A 19960-nucleotide genomic window follows, 5' to 3' on the forward strand; every position below is an offset into this window, starting at 1 on the left:
CGTCATTTCAACGTTTTTACAGGCTATAATTTTGGCACTCTGACATGATGGGAAGTTCTCGAGACGGAGATTTAATTAATTTTTGAAGAACTTGCTTTTTTTTTTTTTTTTTGCCATTTCCCGAAATCTTCAAGAGCTCTCCAAATACCATTTCTGTTTTTCGGGATATCCTTTTCAATTATTTTCCATTTTTATTTGTGACTTCGAAGATTTTTTCCACGTCTTTTTTCTAATTAATTTTGATTTTCTTTTTGTTTTTTCAGCTAAATTTTCATAACTTTGCGATTACGGTAACTAGATATTTTTTTTTTTTACTATTGCTCGATATTTTCAACCATCTATATAAACTATTTCCATTATTCGCTTGACACTTTTCAATCGCGTACCCACATACAATAAAAATGCTTAGTGTCCTGGCGGCATCACAGCGTCCAGGTAGTAGGCATGGCAGATGACAGAGGCTCACTCACTCACTCACTCACTCACCCACTCACTCACTCACTCACTCACTCACTCACTCACTCACTCACTCACTCACTCACTCACTCACTCACTCACTCACTCACCCACTCACTCACTCACTCACTCACTCTCTCTCCTTCATAATTTGGAGGGGGATACTTACCGTGAATTTTGGGGATTTCTGGTTCATTTTAGCGACATTATTTTTTCTCTCACTCTTTTCTTTCTTTTTGCTGGTGTAATTTGGTGTTTCAGTGGATTATGCCCTTTAATCCGATGACGCGATTTGTCTTTTACGCTTTACTATGTTCAGACGATTTTGTTCAGCTTCAGAGAGAGAGAGAGAGAGAGAGAGAGAGAGAGAGAGAGAGAGAGAGAGGGGCCTTTCCTTAGGTGAGTAAAATGGACAAAGCGGCAGGAACAGAACGAAAATTACGTCATCGGACTGAAGGGGTTAGAGTACTCCAGTGGGATGTGGATCATAAGGGTTAGTATCAGAGGGTTGGTTGGGGGGGTTACTGTACACACGATGCCGCTCAGGGACGAGTAACTGGTCTCTCGCCTAACATGTCTGGAATGAACAGCTTGACCCCTGACCCCTACGAATCTCATGGGAGTAAAATTATTGTTTCCCCTTCTGTGTGTGAGTGTGTGTGTGTGTGTGTGTGTGTGTGTGTGTGTGTGTGTGTGTGTGTGTGTGTGTGTGTGTGTGTGTGTGTGTGTGTGTGTGTGCATCCTTTCTATAAACTTTCACCACCAGTAATGGCAGAGCAAAATAATACTCCCTAGGCTGTCTGTTCTCATTTTTTCTCGAGCTGTCTCTTTACGCAAAAAAGTTTGAGGAAAAAGACTTAAAATTTTACGAAACTTTCTGGACATTTTTCGCAATTACGGTCTAAACCCTCTCAGCATTTTTAGACTTGCTCTCTCTCTCTCTCTCTCTCTCTCTCTCTCTCTCTCTGGCAATGACAGGTATGTTCAGGAATTTGGGAGGAATTTTCAAATATTTCAGGACACTCGCGTCAAGAAGTGGAGTAATGCAAACAATTCACCACCAGAGAGAGAGAGAGAGAGAGAGAGAGAGACCAGTGACCTCAGAACTGTCGCATATATCTAAATCCATCAAAACTTTTACGTGTCTGTCAGTCACTCAAAAAATACATAAATAAAGGAATAAAAAAATCACTGGTTCTGAATAGCAATGGAACTTAACCCTTTCACAATTACTTGTTTTTTTTTTTTCATTTTTAAGGGAGGCTTTTAGGGTGGTAAGGTAAAAAAAAATTACATCTTTTCTTCTAAATCTTCTAATTTTCAAAACAGGGAGATAATTTTATTTCTCTGTCTCTGTCACTGTCTCTGTCTTTGTCTGTCTGTCGCGCGCGCGCACACACACACACACACACACAAACACACACACACACACACACACACACACACACACTTCTGCATTAATTAATTTTACCACCGTACTCCCACTCTCTCTCTCTCTCTCTCTCTTCCGCTGCTGTCCGCCTCAGAGAGCGTGGAGTTAAAAGAGGCAAGTTTTTTCACGTGAAGTACAATAACTCTGAGGAGGAGGAGGAGCCGCGGGCCTGTCATGCGAACACGCCTGCTAATGAAGAGGAACAGCTGAGAGAGAGAGAGAGAGAGAGAGAGAGAGAGAATCAACAACCATCAATCACGTTCCTTCACAATTTTACTAAATATTTCCACCGTTTCACTTTTGCAGAATTTATCACACCAACGTCAGGAAAAAAAAAAAAAAAAACTTTTACTGGTGTCAGGTGTGTCAGCGAATTTCACGGAGTTGTTAGAAAATTCCCTAGATGTCAAAAACTTCCCCATGTGTCAGAAAATTCCTTAGCTGGTTCAAGTTTCGTGTCAGATTTCCCTGGCTACTGTACGCTTGGTGTCAAAAATTCCCTAGTGATGTCAGACAAGTCCCTAGCTGGTGTCATTCCCCCAAATGGTCTCAATATAGTGTCAGAAAATCCCTAAAATGTGTCAGATGGGTGTCAAAAAAAGAAACTGGATGATGTGTCAGAAATACCCCCACTCGGTGCCAATCTTGCGGCATCAAATATTACCCAACTGGAGGCAGGAGTTCTGCAAAGGTATCAGCCGCAATGGTGAGGGAAGTATTTTTTTCTATCCCCCCTTCTCTCTCTCTCTCTCTCTCCCCGTCCATCTCGCGTGTCATATATGCAACGGTGGTGTTATCTCACTTGACACGACTGAGTGACACGCTGCCCTTACCTGACTGTGTGTGTCAAGAGCGTCAGTGTAGGTCAGCCAAGCCAGAGAGAGAGAGAGAGAGAGAGAGAATATGAAAGACAGGTACAAAGAAAAAAGGAAAGGAAAATATAGCTAAACTGACAAAAAAAAAAAACGAACAGATACGAGGAAAGAAGAGATATTATAAAACATTAAAAATAACGAGACAATCATGCCATGTACAAAACAAAAACAAAATAACAATTCCCGGTATTCAACAAAGGAAAAACGGAAGCCAACACAAAAATCCCACAGTCACAGTTTCACCCCATATCTGAAACATGCAACACTCCCATGCCAACACAACGCTTCCCAACACCCACAGTATAAAGCGACCTAAAATCAACAGTGTAAAGCCAGACCACAACACGCACACTTCAGCTGAGACTCGTTTGACCCTCACCCTAACACTATTTGCCAAAACATTACCACCAGCACCAGAGACACACCTGCAGCAGAAGACAGGAAGCGGGACACAGAAGAGCAACGAAAACACACACAGCCTGGCAACGACACTCACTTCAGCATACAGACTAGTTTCTTTTTCACTTGCCAAACTAAAAACACCTAAACAACATCCACAAGACTTAGGACTGTGTTCATAAGTCTTAACAATCAAGAAGATGGCAACGTAACATATCTAACATCATCATCTGACATTCACAATTTACGAACATCCTTGTTGTGTTCTCTCCTGGATTCCCAATACACGCCGACACAAAACCTGACATTTACAACATTTTACACCCTCCGTACCTAACATCCCCCAACCCACCTGGGATAGATGCTTGTTGTGCTCTGTTCTGGTGAAGTCATAGTCCTTTCTCTTCCAGGTGATGTCCGGGTCTGGGCTGGCATCCACGCGACACACTAGGGTCACACTTTCCCCCACGGAGAGGTTGCGGCCTCCCGTGATGGACGTGATCACAGCGCCGTCTGTGGGATGGTGGGAGGGAGAGGGGTTAGCTTGAGGGGAGATGGGGTTGGGAGAGGGGTTGGCTTGGGGAGAGATGGGGTTGGGAGAGGGGTTAGCTTGAGGGGAGATGGGGTTGGGAGAGGGGTTGGCTTGGGGAGAGATGGGGTTGGGAGACAGATAAGGAAGGGGTAGGTATGAATGGGGTGGGTAGCATGTGGTGGGTAGGAGATTCCCCCTCTGTAAATAAAGAAACAGGTGGGCCGACATAGGACTGGATGATGGATGGATGGATGAATAAATAAAACGTAGACCGGGAACAATAACTGTAAAATGGTCTAAACATCCATTCAAGCCTCCGAAATCCTGGCTCCATATCACAGGCAAATCCATTCGAAGATATTTCCTTATAATAAAAAAATATATATATTACTAAAATGAAGAATGAAACGGAAGCAATGAGGCTTGTGGCAAAGGAGTGGAATAATGTTCAAGACGCTAAAGGGGAGAGAGAGAGAGAGAGAGAGAGAGAGAGAGAGAGAGAGAGAGAGAGAGAGAGAGAGAGAGAGAGAGAATACATTGAACACGATACAGGACAAGAAATAAAAGACAAGAAAATTAAACAACAATAAGGAAGGAAGTGAAAACAAGAACAGATAAAAGTAAAGAAAAATATAAAACAGGGCAAGACAGATAAGAAAAAAAATTAAGATAACAAAAAAGGAAACACGTAATCCAAAAAAAGCACCAAAACAATTTTAAAAGTTAAATCCGGATTCTATTTTTTAGCAATTATTTACACAACAATTCAGAAAAAAAAAAGAGAGATAATGTGACTATTAATATTCCTAAAGGGTTTATGTTCATTTTTTTTTTTTTTACCGTAGGAAGTAAATCATAAGCAAGATAAACGAATAAATTATGAGCGGAGGTAACTGGGTTTTCTGTGTGTGTGTGTGTGTGTGTGTGTACGAGTCACTGCGTGCATGTGTTTTGAGAATAACAATGAGCTGGCGAGGTTGATATATGGAGGGAGTGAAAAATGGACCTGACAAAGGATGAAACATTAAACAAAACCAGAGCCTGGTGGGGACTAAAGTGAAAAACATATGCGGTTTCGAAAACAGTACAATGGAAAACTGGCAGAGTGTGTGTGTGTGTGTGTGTGTGTGTGTGTGTGTGTGTGTGTGTGTGTGCGCGCGTGCGCGCTTGCTTGCTTGCTTGCAAGTTTTTTATGACCATGACTTGTGGCCGATCAAAAAAGAGAATCCAATCATTTTTTTTCCCATCTTTACACATCGCATCAAACATTCATGAGAATTTGCTAACAGAAATACAAAATAACTAAACACAGTAGAGTAGAAACGCATAACAAATTTAATAAACAAAGTATAGTACAAACAGGTTCGAGCACAGCAGCCTCCACTTCGAAAACTTAAAAAACAGAAATCCTCCGTGACTCACACTTGACCACGATGGTGAAGTTGGCCGTGGTGGATCCCTGCCCGTTGGTCGCCTCCACGGTGTACGTCCCCGCCTGCTTCCTGCTGACGGACGTGATGTTCAGCAGGTGCCCGGCCATCACCACCTCGTCCCCCCGCCGCCACAGGTAACTGACATCGTGCGGGTTGCCCCTGGCGCTCACGTTGACGTACACACTCTCGCCCTCCGTCACCGTCAACGTATCACCCGGACCCTTCTCCCACACGGGGGGATCTGGGGATGAAACAGGCGGCGTAAAATCAGTGAGAAATGTAACTCAGTGGGGAGTAAAGCATTAAAAATTAGTGGAGTGAAAAATAGGTGTTAATTTACGGGGAGTAAAACACTGAGTTGGGAGTTATGGAAGTAAATTATTGATGCAGATTTGCTGACTGCACTGCAACAATATCCTTATCAATCCATCTATATCGATAAAACGCACTGATACCAACACTGTACGGAGAGGGTGATGGCGTCGTGGGTGGTGGAGCCCAGACTGTTGTCAGCCTGGCAGGTATACACAGCACCGTCATCTTCGGCAGTCACCTTCACGTTCACGCTGTACCTGAGGGTGCAAAGGTACAGTTCAACAGGCAGGGAAACGGTACAAGGGGGAAGGTGAGGTAAGGAAAGGCGGGGAGGCAGGCAGAAGGTGAGGCATGGACGGGAGGGGAGGCAGGCAGAAGGTGGGGCAGAAGGGGAGGTAAGGCAGGGAGGGGAGGCGGGCAGAAAATAGAGGTACGGCGGGAGGGAGACAGGCATATGGTGTGGTAAAGCAGGGAGAGGAGACAGGCAGACAGGTTTGGAATAAGAAGTGGGGGGAAGCAGCGTAGGGAAGAGAGGCAGGGTTAGGCAGGGTAGGAAGGAGTGAGAGCAAAAGAATTTTTAGCTCGTGGTCAGGAAAAATTAAGCAGGTAAGCAGAAAAAGTTAAGAACGGTTAGGAAGTGGCCAGGCATGGTTAGGCAGGGTGGTAACAGAGGTGAGGCAAGGTTAGGTACAAAGGTAGGCAGAAAAGACAGGGAAAGAGGCAGGGATAATTTCAACGCCTGTCAGGAAGATACGCAGGCAGAACACCAAGGCTACTCAGGGAGAGGCAGGTAGGAAGTGAAAACCAGGCATGAAGTAGGAAAAGCTATTCACAATGTAGGAAAGTAGGAAAGGCTGGGAAAACAGTGCTAGGAAGGTAGGCAAGGGTAGGCAGGGAGAACGTCAAGGTCAGGCACAGAGACAGAAGGCAGGCAGACAGAGATGAAGTGTGTTAGCTAGTGCAGAATTAGGAGCCAGGCATAGTGCACACAATATTGCCATTTCGCGCACTCACTGGCAGAATGGTGCTCACAATACCGTGCTGGGAATATGCTGGGGTTCTCATCCAACCAATATGCTAGGATTATCATGCCAGGAAAATGTTAGGATTGTTTCGACAAGAAATGTTAGGAATGCTGTGATGGTAAAATGTTAGGATTAGTGCTAAGAATATGCTAGGAATACTGGGATAGGAATATTCCATGATTACCAGACTAGGAATATACTAGGATTATTACTTAAGGATTTTTTATAGGAATGTTCTAGGACTACTATGCTAGGAATATGTGAGGATTAGTGTGCGTGAAGTATGACGAATGCTGTGCAAGGTTTAGAGTACTGTGCAAGAAATAATAGGGATACTCTGCTAGGCTGAGAGAGAGAGAGAGAGAGAGAGAGAGAGAGAGAGAGAGAGAGAGAGAACTTCTATACCCTCAAACAGCAACAACAATTTTACCCCTCTGCAAAATATAAGCCAAAAAAACATATACTTTCGTCCCGCATATAACCTTCCTGTATTCCACTCACCAAATTAAAAAAAAAAAAAAAAACTACATGAAAGCATTAAAATTGGAGAGAATATTAATGCACATGAGAAATATTACAACACATAAGGGTATTAGGACCAGAGGGAAGATAAAAAATGTACAGTAATGAAGTACAATATTACACAGGGGCAAAAAAAAAAGTGCTCTCTGCATGTTCATAATGAGATGGGCGGGATTATTACGGCCTCTGTATGTCAAAGAGAGAGAGAGAGAGAGAATGTGTGTGTGTGTGTGTGTGTGTGTGTGTGTGTGTGTGTGTGTGTGAGAGAGAGAGAGAGAGAGAGAGAGAGAGAGAGAGAGAGAGGATCATTAAACACAGCCTGCCCAACAATTTTACGAACTAACACCTTCAATATTTTACTCACCTGTGCCTCATTAACATCCTTCAGTACAATTATGGAGGTGATCACAGCCTAATTTATGACGGGCACTCGTAACACCTGCCCGGACTGGTGTAATTAACTTCAGGTACAATCACGGACAATAATTCACTTACACGCCGGAGTTTCGAAGTCAGACATCGACCTATTTAATTATTTCCCATGGATTTACACACCCTCATTCGATTTTCATCCTATTTTTAACGTAAGGTAATTTTTCAACATCATTCTCATCATCTTTTTACACTGCTTCAAGATGGTTGCTTTCGCGTGATGTTATAAGTTTTTTTTTCATGTGAATTAAGACAAGGGAAAGGAAAAAGTAACTACAGCTGTAACAAAGACAGACGAAGGTGAAGCTGAGGGAGGAAAAAGGGATGAAGAAACAAAACACATAATCCGCCTCCAAATGTTCGGCTTTTTTTTTTTTTTTTTTTTTTTTTTTTTTGAGAGGCAAACGGGGCAGAAGTCCGGCAGAACTGAGGCAGAAATTTCAATTAAGACTAGATACGAAATAATTAAGTCTTGAAATAATGAAGTATAGATGCGAAATAATTACGTCTGGCTACTAAATAATTTCGTCCAGATACGAAATATAATTAGGTCTAGAAACGACATAATTAAGTCTAGAAATAATTACGTCTAGATACGAGCCCCGGATAATACTAACATGGTGGTGTATCCGCCGAACTGCCCTGGCATGACCTGCGAGTCGCCGGGGTCCTCCTGGAAGCCGGCCCTCCACCACGTCACGTTGGCCCTCGGGTTGCTGGATGCACTCTCACACACCAGCCGGGCATCGCTACCAGCCACCAGGGGGGTAGGCTCGCTCCACACCTTGACGGCGGATGGAGGGACTGTGGGGGTGGGAGAGAAGGGTTAGGAGGGCGATGAACGAGGAAGAAGAGGGCAAAGGAGAAAAAGAGCGATTGAGAGCTGAGAAGAGGAGAAAATGATACTGGGAGTGAGCAAGGGGGAGTGGGAACGCTAGGAGTGAGTGGGAAGACTGTGGAAATGAGTGGGAAGACTGTGGGAGAGAATTGGAAAACTGTGGGAGAGAAAGAGTCGGGAAGTTCGAGGGAACGACAAGTGGCGAAAGGGAGAGGGAGAAATACGGATGAAGAGATGAGTTATGGAGGCGAGGGGTGGGAGAGAGAGAGGCAGGCAAAGAAAGACTAGGAATGAATAACGGTGAGTGGGAATGATTAGGTTTGAGAGCTGGGAGGAAATGGAATAAGTGGGAAAGAACGATAAATTTGGGGTAGGGTGGGGAGTTGGTGTGGTCGATAGGGTTTCCTGATAAAGTATACACAAACAAATATAAAAACACAAATATACATAACTATGGATACAGGAGACAAAATCCACAACAATATCTTAAGAGCGTATATGGAAGAAAATGGATAGACTGGAGTTTAGAATGGATAACAATAAATGAAGAATGGAGAGAGCACTGACCTGGAAAGAACTGGGCAATATCTTAGTGCATGGATGGCAATATAACTAAAACAGAACTTAAACGAATAGAGAGAGAGAGAGAGAGAGAGGTGAGGAAATAGAGTCGAGGGAAGGGGAGGGGGGAGGCAGGTGCATGTACTGGTAGGGGTCTCATGTTAAGGGGGACCAACCGCAAGGGAACAGTACCAAGTGTGTGTGTGTGTGTGTGTGTGTGTGTGTGTGTGTGTGTGTGTGTGTGTGTGTGTGTGTGTGTGTGTGTGTGTGTGTGTGTGTGTGTGTGTGTGTGTGTGTGTGTGTGTGTGTGTGTGTGTGTGTGTGTGTGTGTGTGTGTGTGTGTGTGTGTGTGTGTGTGTGTGTGTGTGTGTGTGTGTGTGTGAGAGAGAGAGAGAGAGACGACAAACTAACCAACAGACACATACACATTACCATCACACACACACAAAACCTATCACCAACTCCATCATCAAATTCTAGCACGATAAAACCCATATAAACAAATCACAGGCGGTCAAAGAGAACACATTTAACTAACGCAACTGTCCAAATGTCAATGGGGAAAAAAGTCCATTACAAACAGGCTAGATAACGAAAATTAAAATATCAGAGCAAACAGTTATTATATAGGGGAAATTGCTGAGCGTTTGATATGATTGTTTAATAAAATACGCTTTACTCTTCGCACTTAACCCCTACAGGCCGAGAGGTAGGATGGAATGGACGCCTTCACGTGATGGCACCGATATCACCGAGTTGTGGTTATATCGGCTACTATCTATTGTTGTTGTTGGTGGTGGTGGTGATGCTGATGTACACTTATTGCAGAAACTACCTTTTCCCGTGTGATCAATTGTCTTGCAAGTGAATGCTGTTGCTGTTCAAACTCCTTTTGCCTAAAGTAGATAGTTCTGAATGTAACGTGTATTCCATATTTTGTTTTAAATATATATCTTTTATACTCTACTAACTGCAGGCAAAGATCAAAAGTTTGCCTGGCTGTTGTTGATACGCTTTTGTAATGTAATAAAACTTGTACTAATTTTTTCATGGCCGAAGGCAAATGGAACGCGATACTGCTACGCCACATTTAGGTGAGCAGTGATTAAACAAAGGAACAGAAACAGGACACTCGATTTTTCGTTTAAAACATGAAATATCTTTGTAACACCAAAATAATTCCAGCACAAGACGGAAATTAACATGTACCAATGAAAACACCAAGTAACTCATCGTGAATCAGAAAAAAAAAAAATCTCAACACAACACTGAAATCCTCAAAAGCAACATTCCCCTGTAAAAACATTGAATAAATCCCAGCACTGCAATGACACGCTCATGCAACACTAACATCCCCAACTTAAAACCGTACATTCGCCTATTAACACCTATACTGCCAGGTCACAATGATATCGCTAAGTAATATCCCTAAGAAACAATGGAATCCTTGTACAACAGTAAAATCCCGTATTTGACTGAAACCTCTATGTAACCCTGAAAATTATTGCATAACACTGAACCTAAAACAAAGAGGAACTACTCTCACTTAACCCGAAGATAAAACCCGCCACCTAAGTCTCACACGAACCCATCCATTATTTCCAAAGCAACAAAAAATTACATCCCTCAGCAGAGCTACTCCAAACTCTCACTGATACTCAAAATAAATAAACAGACAGATAAATAAATAAATAAAACTCACACTCGACGGTCAGCTGGGTACTGTTGATGAGGGGTTCAGTGGTGGCGGAGTTCGAAGCTTCACATCGGTACTCGGCGCCGTTGTCGGATTCTGTCGGCATGAGGTCCACTTCGGCGATGGCGTTCCCGGCCTCGTTTCGGGTGTCAGCTGCAAGTTCGGCCTCCCCCTTGAACCAGCGCAGGGTGGCCGGCGGGTTCCCTCCTTTACTCATGCAGGTGAGGCGGTGTCGGCGGCCTTTTCGAAGCTTCTGGCCGATCTCGTAGCCTAAGATCACGGGTGGCTCTGGCGGCCCTGCGGAGGAAGAGTATTGATGTTGTTATTATTATTATTATTATTATTATTATTTTCCTCCTTGTCCCCATTATCATCATCATCATCATCATCATCATCACGTCTTTATGTTGGGAATCAAAATGTGAGGAAGAATGGCTTTTGGCAATGTTATAGGGGAGGGAGAGATGTGAGAAGTATGAGGACGTGGAAAATATGCAGGGAGGGTGAGGGAGAGAGAGAGAGGTGTGGGGAGTGGCTGAGGATGGACAGGGAGTAATGAAAGAGATATAGGTTGTGTGTGTGTGTGTGTGTGTGTGTGTGTGTGTGTGTGTGTGTGTGAGAGAGAGAGAGAGAGAGAGAGAGAGAGAGAGAGAGAGAGAGGAATGTATGACAGCTACGAGAAATTGGGGCCAGGGAGGGAGGAAGGAGGAAAGAGATTACACCAGGGAAAAAAAATAGGGAGGAGGAGGAGGACAGGTGAAGGAGGTGGAGAAAGGAAGGTGAGAGAGAGAGAGAGAGAGAGAGAGAGAGAGAGAGAGAGAGAGAGAGAGAGAGAGAGGGGGAATTAATGGATGGTAAGAATGGAGGAAGAGACTGAAAGGGAAGACAAAAAAATAAAAAGTGCAAGATAAAAGGGGGCAGATAAAGGATAGTATGAGAGGTTAAGGGAGAACAAAGGGTGGCATGACTGGGGGTCCAAGGGAGAAAGGGTGAGGGAAAAATACGAGGAGAAAGATAAAGGAAATGAAAGACAGAAATAAATAGGATAGCAAATAAAAAGGAAGTGGAAATGGGAAAAATGAGGGGAGAAATGAAAATGGAAAGCGACTGAGACAGGTGAAGGGCGAACAAAGGGAGAAAACTGGAGGATGGGAGATAAAAAGGGAGAGAAGAAGGAAGCTATTAAGAGGGAGAAGAGGGAGAAAACAGGAAGACAAACCGGGAAAGGAAATGGAAGCTATTGAGACAGGTGAAGGGAGAACAAAGAATGACATCGACTGGGGGACGCAATGAGGATAGAGGGCTATGGCGGGAGGCAATAAAGGGCGGCGTAAAGAATAAAGGATAATAAATAGGGCAATTAGCGACAGGGGAACACATAAAGGGGAATCAATGGCGAGGGCAATTGAAACCCAAGAGGTAATAACAACACCCATGACGCCAACAATATAAAATAATAAAAGAAATGCAATAAAAACTAAGTATCAATAAAGAAGAAAAAAGACACTAACAAAAACATTAACAACAACCACAACTACACCATGAAATAAAAGTAACAAAAAATAAATTAACACCAATAATATAACAAAAATAATCCATTTAATGCAGGAAACAGTAAATAAAACAAAAAAAAGGAAGGAAAAAACGAAATAGAAGTGAAGATTACTGGAGGAGGAGGAGAGAGAAATGTTTGGGGAGAGAGGAGGGGAAGAAGAGGGGGAGGGAGGGGTGGGAGGGGGAGGGGCTGAGAGAGATATGGGGACTTTATTAATGGGTGAAAATTCTGGGAATGAGAGAGAGGTACTTGGGTGGAAGAAATGAGCCGGACATATAAACCTAAAGGGAAAAATAAAGAGAAATGGGGTATAAAGGAGAGAGAGAGAGAGAGAGAGAGAGAGATGGAGGTGAAGGGGACGAGTGAGACAGGGTGATGGGTGGTGGTTATGAGGGCAATTGAGGGAGAAGAAAGAGATAGGGTGGATATTAATAGGGGAGGAGAGTAGGGCGGGAGAGGGGGAATGTGTGTGTGTGTGTGTGTGTGTGTGTGTGTGTGTGTGTGTGTGTGTGTGTGTGTGTGTGTGTGTGTGTGTGTGTGTGTGTGTGTGTGTGTGTGTGTGTGTGTGTGTGTGTGTGTGTGTGTGAGAGAGAGAGAGAGAGAGAGAGAGAAATGGCACTATAAATAACGAAGATCAATATAAAAAGACCAAGAGAAGTGGAAGGCAAGCAGAAAATTACAGAACGAAAGCAATTACGAAAGGAAAGAAAAGAACAGTATGCACACACACACACACACACACACACACACACACACACACACACACACACACACACACCAAAGAGCAAGCAGAGCGACCAAACAGTGCCACCACCTCTTGCTCAGGCACCCACAAAAAACACACACACACATAACCCAGCTCGAACAATGCCAGTGAATCCCCTCTTTCTCTTTCTTCTCCTCTTTTTACCCTTCTCACCTCACTCCCCCACCCTCTACTACTCTTCCCTCCCTCACCTCCTCTGCTCAATGCCCCTGCTATTCCCCTCTCTCCTACTCTCTCCCATTTCCCCCTTCCTTCCTCCTGCCCCCTCCTCATCGTTCCCTATCTCTTCATCTCTCTCCCTTCCATTATTTCTCGTTTTTTTCACCTCAATCTTCGTCCTTCTTTTCTAGTTTCCCTTCTATCACCGTCTCCTCTGTTTTCTCTCTCTTCGCCTTCTTTCTCCTCTCTCTCTTTCTTCCCTTTTCCACGCCCCATTCCGACTCTCTCTCCTTTCCTCTCTGCATCTCTCTGTCTGTTCCCTTTCCTTCCCTCACTTCGCATTCCCCCTATATCTGTTTTCCTCTAGTCACCCCATTCCGACTCTCCTATCCCTCTCCGTTCCTCTCGCCATCTCTCCACATGTTCCCATTCCTTCCCTCATTTCACTTTCTCCCTCTTCTCCCTCATCCCATCGGTTTTCCTCTAGTTGCCACTCCCCGTCTCTTGCTTTCCTCCTCGCCGTCCTCTCTCCTCCTCTTAGCCTTTCATCGAACTCTTCTTCCCGCTCCCCTCCCCCTACTTCCAATACTTCTCTCTTGCTCTTCTCATCCAAGCAGTCTCCATCCCTCCTTCTCTTTGCCTTCCTTCCTTCTACTCCTTGCTCCTAACTTCCTTTTCTGCTTCTTAACCTGCCTTGCTACTCTTGTTTCTCACTCTAAAGCAGTTACAGTATTTATAACTTACCCTATATCACACTGCCTTGAAGGGACTTGTTTGTTGCTGTTTGCTTTCCTCTCTCTCTCTCTCTACCAATCTTCTTCCCTTCCCCTGTCGCTCTCTTCTTGGCTCAGCCCTGATATCCACCTTTAGTGGCCTCTCATCCTTATCTCCGTCATCATCATCCATTTTCTCCCTCTTTCTCATCCCTTCCTGTCAGCTTCCCGTTCCCTCTGTTTTCCACTCCCTTTGCTGTCTTCATTCCATCCCTTTGACCTTCACCCATTCCCTTTGCATTCCACCATCTACTGTGTACTTTTCTATGCTCATCACTCTCTACTCACCAATCACTTCTCTTCCCATTTCCCTCTCCCTCTCATCACCATCCAATCCTAATCCATTTTCAGCACTCATTCCTCTCTCATTCTACACACCACAGTCTCCCCTCCCTTCACTCTTAACTTCATTTCCCTTTCCCTTTGCCTTGTCCTCCCCTTCCCCTCCCAACCCTACTCTCAGCCCCCCTCTTCATCAACCAACCTTATCACCTTTCCGTACCCACCTATCTCTCTATCCATCTTCCCCCCCCTTTCTCCCCCTCCCCCACCCCTCTCCTCCCGTCCCCTCCTCCATCCCCCTCTCCTGGCACCACGCAAGGCATAACAAAAACCAGGGCCCAGTACAAAGGCCGCCAAGAGCAAGGTATCCATGAAATTGAGTCAAAATTGGTTTCCAGTCTGATCTCTGCAGTGACGTTGGTGTGTGTGGGAGGACGGAGAGAGAGAGAGAGAGAGAGAGAGAGAGAGAGAAATGTAAAGGGACAAGATAGTACGAAAAACTACCACAATCCTTCACTCAACTCATTCAAAAACGCCGAAGACTTAGGTATTAATCTTAGTACCGCCTAGTAGACAGACAGACACACACACAAAGAGATAGACACGCAGATGTGTAGGTAGACAGATGGAGAGATACAGATGAAAATAAGATAGCACAGGGATAGACAGGCAGACAGACAAACAGGCAGAGAGAGACAATAATTCAAACCACCACATCCTCCAACTCACTCAAAACGCTGATGACTTTGGTGTTAATTTTGGTGGATCCCAGGGGTTGGTTGAGGGCGTAGCAGTTGACGGTGAGGTCTGCGTCGATCGGCCTCACCTCGTAGCTCGTCAGGTTGGCTATCGTGTTCCGCCCTCCGTGTTCCCCCCTCAGGGTGTGCGAGACCACGCCGGGGGGAGACTGCCCATTGATCAGCTGTGGGAGGAGTGTGTGGGTGAAGAATAATGCTCAAATCAGCAAATAAACCATAAAGCTCAATAAGGTTTCGCAATCATAAGCCATCAAACTATTACAAAGCTCAATAAAGTTTCAGAATCTTAAAACATCAAACTCACACACACACTGTTCAATAAAGTTCCAGAATCATAAACAATCCAACTAACACACAACATAAAGCTCAATAAAGTTTCATATTTAACCATCAAATTGCTCCTCCTCCTCCTCCTCCTCATCATCATCATCATCATCAATAAAGCACAGTAAAGTTTCACAGTAAGTTACCAGGGTGACGTCAGCGGCTGGATTGGAGTTTTCGGCCAGGCAGCTAAGACCAATCACGTCCCCGACCTTCACCTCGCTGGGCCCCTGGATGCTCACTTGGGTTGGCCCGACTGTGAGGAAGGCGGAGAGATTGGCTGGGATTAGCTGGGATCGGCTGGGATTAGCTAGGAGTTGGGCATCATCATCATCTTTATCATCATTTCATCACTATTATCATCGTCCTATTTATCATCATCATCGTCCTAATCATCATCATCGTCATCATTACTATTACCATCGTCCTAATCGTTATTAATATCTTCGTCATTATTACTATCACCGTCGCCCTAACCATCATAATCATCATCATTATCATCACCATCATCCATAATCCCGTCTTACACAATGAGGTGGAATGACAGGTATGCAAGCTAATTTACTAATGCTGTTAAAAATTATCACCGTCTAATTCCATATGTACAGGTTAGAAGAGTGGGTAAAGCAGAGTACTGTGGTTTGCAAAAGACCCCAGCTTGTCTTGGCTATTTCAGAAGATTGAATTTATTAACATAGCTTCACTGTATAAACACTCCCCTTCCATCATAAAGCGCCCCCGCCTATATGCCCACGTCAGCGCTGCCATAATGCGACAGCCTAAGCGTGTGGGTGCGGGTGTGGGTGCGGGTGTGATGTATGAGCTCTGTGGTGCCATCAGTTGCCATGTGGAGCTCTAGGAAGCCTCAGGGAACGGGGATCTATGCATGAATGCATCGACAGCTGATGCACCTCGGCGTTCTTGGGCTGCAACGTTATCTTATTTGTTAGGGAGCAGACTATGTGCTCTGTCTATAAAAAAAAAAATGTACTCACAAATAACTAAACTGCATGCTGGCTTTTCGGGCTGAACAGGGACGGACTACCTATCCTATACATGAAAATAGGCAGCATGGTCATTACATTTGCTAGGGAAGGGACTATATACTCTATACTCACAATTGACACTGAGCTGCACCTCCGCCTTCTTTGGTTGGATGGTCATCACATTCATGACGTGACACTCGTACTTGGCCATGTTGTCCGAGGGCTTCACCACAAACTCGTACTCGTTGGTGGCATAGCTGCGGTGCTTGATGAACTTCTTGTCGATCTGGGCACCATTCTTGTACCAAAACACCTCCGGCAGCGGGTTGCCTCCCCTGGCGCGGCAGGTGAGGGTCTTCCGGTCACCTGCGCGCACCGTCTCGCCTTCCGTATAGCCGGAGATCTCGGGAGGGCCGGGCGGGTCTAGGGGGACGAAATATTAAGTGATCGTGGTAAAGAGAGGCGTAAGGAAATAAAGCAACTGGTTAATAACATCAATAAACAAGTAGAAAATAAATATATGAATAAATGCAATAAATGCGTCACTAATAAACTGGTTTTAACACAATAAACAAGAAATACATACTTGAATAAAATGCGTGAGTAAATATAGAACTTGGTAAATAATACATCAATATATGAGTACATCAATATAGGAAAAAAATAAATGTAAACAAACAAATATACAGGTAATACAATAATGAATAAGCAGGTAGGTGATAAATACCTGAAAGAATCATATATATAATTCAACAAACAGACAAATACATGACTAAATAATGCACACATAAATGATATGAAACATGTAATAAATATATGAACTGAACAGGTAATAAAACACATGAATAAATAAAAGGTGACAAAAATGAACTCAACAGGGAGTCAATAAAATCACACATAAATTTCCTAAAGAACAGTGAAGCAAATTAGCGTATACAATAAATATATAAAATAAAGATTTAAACGAAAGAAAAATAAAACTATATAAAAATGTGAAAATGGAGAGGAGCTTAATAAAAATAAAAACTAATTTAGTACAGACGGAGAAAATTACACCCAATCCCTAATCTCCCCACCAATCCCTCATGACACACCGCTCATCCAACGTCATCCCTGGCTGCGGTAGGGAGGGGTGGAGGACGTGGCAGCCATATGACACGAATCCCTCATCCCTAATCACTCTACACCCGCTATAACAAACCCTAATCCCAATCCCCAATTACTTTACACCCACTGCAACCAATTCAACCACAAGCCCAGCCCCTGTCTCTAATCACTCATCCCAATTTCTAGTTACTTTACCCCAATCCCACAGTACCTCATCACTCTACCCCAATCCCTCTCAATCCTTACTCACTCTACCCAAATCCCTCTCAATCCTTAATCACTCTACCCTAATCACTCTACCCCAATCCCAATCCCTAATCAGTACCCCAACCCCCAATCCCTACCCATTCTACACCCCACCCAATCTCTCTATCACTCACACTGCACATCTAGCGTGATCCTGGAGATGAGCTGAGTGCCGGAGTGCTGAAGGGCGGGGTGAATAGCGTGACAGCTGTACTCCATGCCGTTGTCAGCGTGCGTCGGCGTGAAGGTGATTTTGGTGCGTAGGGAGGCCAGATGGGGGTCGCTCTCCGTGGTCTCCTTCTTGTCCTCCTGCGTGTCTGTGGGGGAGGAGAAAGAGAGAAGGGGTGAGGGAGGAGATATAGACAAAGGGTGAGGGGGGAGGCAAAGAGATGGGGTGAGGGGGGGAGGCAGAGAGATAGGATGAGGGAGGAGGCAGAGAGATGAGGTGAGGGAGATAATGAGGTGAGGAAGGGGATAGAGTGAAGGGGTGGGGGAGGAGGGTTTCTGTGGGGTGGGAAAGAGATAACTGACAGAAAAGGAAAGGAAAATAAGGACATGAAAAAAATATGAAAGACGCGAAGAAATGGGAAGAAGTAAAATTAAAAAAAAAAAAAAGGAAAAACATATATAGAGAGAGGATAATTATTCAGAGAGAGAAGAAAGCACGAAAAAAGCACAATGGGAAAGGAGAGAAAGGAGCACAAAAGAGGCAAAGAGAGAAATAGAAGAATAAGAAAAACAAATTAATCACATGAGGGAGAAATATATGTAAGAAAAGCACAAAGGGGAGGAGTAAAAATAAAGGGAGACTCATAAGCAAGGGAAGAAGAAATACCGAGATAAGAAGGAATGACACAAAAAAGTAGCAATTAAAGAAAGAGAGAGAGAGAGAGAGAGAGAGAGAGAGAGAGAGAGAGAGAGAGAGAGAGAGAGAGAAATAAGAGAGGAATGCGGAAGGAACGAGACAAGAGGTAAAATAGGAGACAGAGGGAGAATGATACGAGCAGTGTGAGAAAATTGTAAAGAGAATGAAAACGCGCGAGGAAAGCAGAGCGAAGGAGGAGGAAGAAATATGGGAGGGAAAGAAGGAAGAAAGAAATGGGGAGGGAGAGAAGAAAATGAGAGGGAGAACGAAGAAAAATGGGAGGGAGAGAAGAAAATAAGGAAGAGGTGGAAAAAAAATGAGGGAGAAGGAAGAAAAAGGGGAGAGAGGAAAATGAGAGGGAGGAGGACGAAAAAGAAGAGGGAGAGAAGGAAGGAAATGGGGAGGGAGAGAAGAAAATGAGAGGGAGAAAGGAAAGAAAAGGGAGGAGGGACAGGAGGGAAAAAGTAAGACAGGAGAAAGATGGAGAAAAATTACTCTATAAGAAATATAATGGGATGGAAATAAAATGGAAAATATTGAAGAAAATAATCAGGAAAAACGGGTAATAAAGAAGAAAATTAAAGGAAAAAATAAGCAGCAGAGGGAAGTAAATGAGTAATGGGGGACGAAAATTCAGAATCAAGACGAAGAACAATGAAAATTACTAAAGAATGACGAAAGACGACCATACTGAGAGAGAGAGAGAGAGAGAGAGAGAGAGAGAGAGAGAGAGAGAGGAGGGGGAAGAAGATTCCGTCACAACAGATGAACTTTTGATCCAACATTCTTTCCCCATTTTCAGAAAGCGTTTGATGTCGCCCCTTTCTCTCTCTCTCTCTCTCTCTCTCTCTCTCTCCAGATGACATTCCAGCCTAATCCCCTCGCCAATACCAATATTTGAGAAGGACGTCATTATAATCCCACTAAAGCTCCACACCGAGAGAGTTCGCCTGGATTTCTTCAATGGAAAAAAAAAAAAGCTTAGGAAAATGGAAAAATAATTATTGTGTATGGAGAGAGAGAGAGAGAGAGAGAGAGAGAGAGAGAGAGAGAGAGAGAGAGAGAGAGAACCCACTTCTTTTAATGTTCGGTTTTCGTCTGCTCCTTTCTCTCTCTCTCTCTCTCTTTCTCTATTCGACCTCCCTCCGTCACTCAACATTGATCCCTTTCCTCTCTCTCTGCCAAAGTCGACTGGCAGCTTTTTATTTTACCATTAACCCCTTCAGTACGAGGTCCTTCCTAGTGAAAAAATATCGTATGACGGGAGAATGAAATAATAATAATAATAATAATAATAATAATAATAATAAAAATAGTCTTCAATCACACTTTTTCCTAACTCCTATTCTTCTCCCACTCCATCACACTCTCTCTGTCTCTTCTCTCTTTCCACTCCACTCTCCTCATCTTCTCTCTCTTCTCTCCTCCTCATACTCATCATCTCTCTTCCCCCCACACTTTTTCCTCCTCCTCCCACTCCTTCCCTCCCTCTCCCACTTTACCCTACTCCCTCTCCTCTCCCACTCCACATCACTCACCCTCCCTCCCCACTCCTCCTTCTCACCTTTTTTTCCGACGAGTTTTAGGGTCCATTTGCCAACATGTTCCCTCGCAGACCTATTC

The 19960-nt window shown here is 44.0% G+C and overlaps 1 protein-coding gene across 1 annotated transcript in view; it reads right to left on the reverse strand.

Moving 5' to 3' along the window:
* The window catches only part of LOC145391349 (nephrin-like), a 103739-nt gene that overhangs the window by 36842 nt on the left and 46937 nt on the right, over nucleotides 1-19960 (reverse strand). The window contains exons 6-14 of the mRNA XM_080265947.1: nucleotides 17607-17789; nucleotides 16252-16542; nucleotides 15280-15389; nucleotides 14781-14973; nucleotides 10523-10813; nucleotides 8039-8225; nucleotides 5587-5699; nucleotides 5117-5368; nucleotides 3515-3675 (exon numbers count right to left, since the gene is read on the reverse strand). Of these exons, the coding sequence (XP_080122073.1) occupies nucleotides 3515-3675; nucleotides 5117-5368; nucleotides 5587-5699; nucleotides 8039-8225; nucleotides 10523-10813; nucleotides 14781-14973; nucleotides 15280-15389; nucleotides 16252-16542; nucleotides 17607-17789 (1781 nt within the window). The remainder of the gene's footprint in view (nucleotides 1-3514; nucleotides 3676-5116; nucleotides 5369-5586; nucleotides 5700-8038; nucleotides 8226-10522; nucleotides 10814-14780; nucleotides 14974-15279; nucleotides 15390-16251; nucleotides 16543-17606; nucleotides 17790-19960) is intronic.

The sequence above is a fragment of the Coenobita brevimanus genome, chromosome 18, assembly GCF_032717465.1.
Source record: "Coenobita brevimanus isolate Jiangsu-jjx chromosome 18, ASM3271746v2, whole genome shotgun sequence".
Taxonomy (NCBI): Eukaryota; Metazoa; Arthropoda; class Malacostraca; order Decapoda; family Coenobitidae; genus Coenobita; species Coenobita brevimanus.